General features: G+C 32.0%; 1 protein-coding gene across 1 annotated transcript; it reads left to right on the forward strand.

The window, feature by feature from the left end:
* The first annotated feature begins 1828 nt into the window (after positions 1 to 1828).
* LOC111777138 (agamous-like MADS-box protein AGL103) lies at positions 1829 to 2920 on the forward strand. The gene is made up of 2 exons (XM_023656601.1): positions 1829 to 2181; positions 2263 to 2920. The coding sequence occupies exons 1-2, from the start codon at positions 1829 to 1831 to the stop codon at positions 2918 to 2920; spliced, it is 1011 nt and encodes a 336-aa protein (XP_023512369.1).
* The last annotated feature ends 475 nt before the right edge of the window (positions 2921 to 3395 follow it).

The raw sequence follows: 3395 nt of genomic DNA on the forward strand, positions 1-3395 counted from the left end.
TTTAATTCTTTTAGGTTTGGTGTAGAGTCAGTGATCTTAATTTTATTTTAAGTTTCTCAGTTATTCTATAACTCAAGATCTCTATCATTCGGATTAGTCTCCGTTCATTCTATCCCTTATTTATTTATTTTTATTTTTTTTAAATGAATAAATTTATTTAAAATCTAATTTCATTCAACAATTTTTCATATTTTAATCTTAAAGGATCCAAAATAAACACAAACCAAACCCATTTATTTCTAATTATTACAAATAAGTCCTTACCTTAATCTAATCCAACTCATAAACGATGGTGTACATGGTCTGGGTTGGGTTGGGTTGGGTTGAGGGATTTTTTTTTTTACCCAACCCAATAATTCAGTTGGATTGGTAACCCAACCCAACCCTCTATTTTCGGGTTGGGTTTGGACTGGGTCCGAGTCGGATTGTCAAATTTCTTTTAAGTTTTATTTATCTACAATTTATAATTATTTGGATACAATGAGATAAAATATATTAAATGTTCACAAACAAACACAAATCAATCTAAATCAATAAAAACAACGAGCAAAAATTGTTACATATTAACATAGTTGTTGTCATAAAATTAAAGACAACTAAATATCGACATTCCTTGAGAATTGGTTATAGTAACAAAAATAGAAGGATAGATCCTGAAATTAAATAAACAATAAAAATGATTAGTTGAGAGGTATTTAAAAATATTTTAATTGAAATGTGTTTATTTATGAAATTAAATAAACAATAAAAATGATTAATTTAGAGGCATTTAAAAATATTTTAATTGAAATATGTTTATTTATATAAACTATTAGAATTCTAATAAAAATATATATAAATTGTAATATAATAATGTTGCAACAAATAGATAATAAATACATTAGAATTTAGAATATGTTTTAAAATTATATATATATATATATATATATATAAACGAACTAACTTTGGCAAACCCATTAATACGGGGAATTATTAATATATTTTATATATTTTTATTTGACTCAGTTCAACCTGAACGTTTTGCCCACAAACCCAAAAATCGAACCGATTCAGTTGGGTTAAAAAAAATGAATCCAACCCTATCCGAAATGTTAATCCAACCCAACCTAACCCTTATAGCTCGGGTTGGATTGGTCCGGGTTGTCAGGTTGAGCATACACTCCTATCATGAACACCCCATAACCCGACATAAAATTTCATAAATAAATTTAAGATAAAAATTATATTTAAAATTAAAATATTTTGTTATAGTGCAATTAATGTTTGATCTCTTGATAATTGATTTCCCATGGATGAAGGCACGAATCAACACCCAAATAAAAAGATTTCTAAATCGTTAACAAAATAATCAGTAATTTTCTCCTTATTTTCTCCCTTAATTTGTGGTTTAATAAAGACATTATCTAAATAATTATGATTTTATTTTATTTCAATTTATTTCCAACATACAAAAAAATAATAATAAAATAAATAAATAAATAAACACCTCCCTCTTAAATTCCCTTATTCTTACCATCCTTTTTCTTCTCTTCAACAGCAGAAAACCTGTTCCGTCAACACCTCCGCCGCACCACCGCCGCACCACCGCCGTTGCTGGTCGTGACTGTCTTGTCACGTGACATTGCTGTCCTGCACGTGATCTTCTTCTACCTCAACTGTGAGTTTGTGTTTTTCTGCAATTGGGTTATTAGTAGTTTTCTCGTTCGATTTGATTAACGTTAAAAAGATCGAATTTTTAGGGTTTTAAGGTTTTTTAAATTTTTTTTTTTTTCGGTTCTTCTTTTAGGGTTTTGTTGAAATAAAATTCATAATTTTTGTGATTGAGAATATGGGGCGAGGAAAACTTAGCATGCAATTGATCGGTAATGAAAAATCTCGAAAGACGACTTTTCTTAAGCGGAAGAAAAGTTTGTTGAGAAAAGCTTATGAGCTCTCGACACTTTGCGACGTTCGTGCTTGTGTCTTTGTCTATGGCCCGAATCATAACGACCAATCTCCCGTCGAACTCAACACGTGGCCACCGTGTCGGGAGGAAGTCAACAACATGATTGCTTCATACAAGGCTAATTGTCTCCACAAACGAGCTCGCAAGGCTTTCGATCTCCTCGACTTCTTCTCCGAGAGAAAGAAGAAGTTAGAAAACGACATGTCGAAGCTTCGTAAGGATGTTTTGGAAGCCAGGTAATTAAATTCAGTCGTTATTAATTGGGATACTTTTGTATACTTTTGTTTCAAAGTTTAAATCTTTTGAGTATGTATCAGGTTCCCGAAGTGGGATGAACGTCTAGATCATCTAACAGAAGATCAATTACGGATTCTAATGGTAAAATTGGACTCGAAGCTTGATACTATGAAGAGAAGGATCGAGATCGTCACGGAGAATCACGAGGAAGGAACATCGGGCGAGAACAACCAAACCCTAATCGCAAACATGAAGCCGGAACAAGTAATGTCATATGGAGAACAAAGTTATGAGATGTTTGGGAATCCATCAATGGAAACACAACCCATGATGCCATTCCATCACCAATATCATCAACAACTCCAAACAATGGCTCAAAATCGTCAAATGGATCATGAACTTGAGAATTTATCTCAAATCTTGTTTGGATCTAATGGGTCATCAGCTCAAATTCAGTCAAATTATGGGAATAATTGTTTCCAAAACCCTAATTTCTACACTGATCCAACAAATGGGATGGTGATGGACAACACACAAAGCTACTCAATGTGCCATTATGGAGTTCCTCGTGCTACACAATCTGTTCTTCCGGTGTCATACATGCCACTCATAGATGATCAAATGATGATGGCTTGTGCTTTAAATACTCAAATGGGTTTGGCCAATACTTCAGCTCAAGTGAACGACCAGTTTGATTGCTTCAATTATGAGTATTTTATGAAGCCAAACAACTTCTAATCATTAACTAATTTAGCTCTAAGTTGTTGTTCTTAGTGATCTTAGCTATGTTTTTGGATATCATTTATCTCAATTTCTTCTCTTTTGATTGGTTCGAAGTTTGAATTTTTGGGTCTTTTCTAAGTCACGTGTGGAAATCTTGAAGAGAAATGTTAATTTGATTCGTCCAACTTGTTAATTTCAAACTCTTATCACTTTGTATGAACATGTTTTTAGAACATGTTTTTAAAACATGTTCTAAAAACATGGTCAAAACGAGCTAGTGCTGAAGTCCACGAACAAGAAAAGATCTAGTTTCTTTGTCGAGCGAAGTTTCAATTTAGTTCCTATGTACGATTTTAAAGTTCTTAGCAGTCCTCATTGAATGTTTCGATCGAGTTCTTGTTTAGGTTAATCGACCGAGTATTGAAATATATTATTTAGAGAAAATGTTTAAAAATATTTTGTTGTAATAATATTATCCAATTATTTATTT

Source organism: Cucurbita pepo, chromosome LG16, assembly GCF_002806865.2.
Source record: "Cucurbita pepo subsp. pepo cultivar mu-cu-16 chromosome LG16, ASM280686v2, whole genome shotgun sequence".
Taxonomy (NCBI): Eukaryota; Viridiplantae; Streptophyta; class Magnoliopsida; order Cucurbitales; family Cucurbitaceae; genus Cucurbita; species Cucurbita pepo.

Coding starts and splice junctions, on each gene's coding strand:
- LOC111777138 (XM_023656601.1), top strand. CDS start 1,829: ATGGGGCGAGGAAAACTTAGCATGCAATTGATCGGTAATGAAAAATCT. Junction 2,182..2,262: donor AAGGATGTTTTGGAAGCCAG/GTAATTAAATTC, acceptor AGTATGTATCAG/GTTCCCGAAGTGGGATGAAC.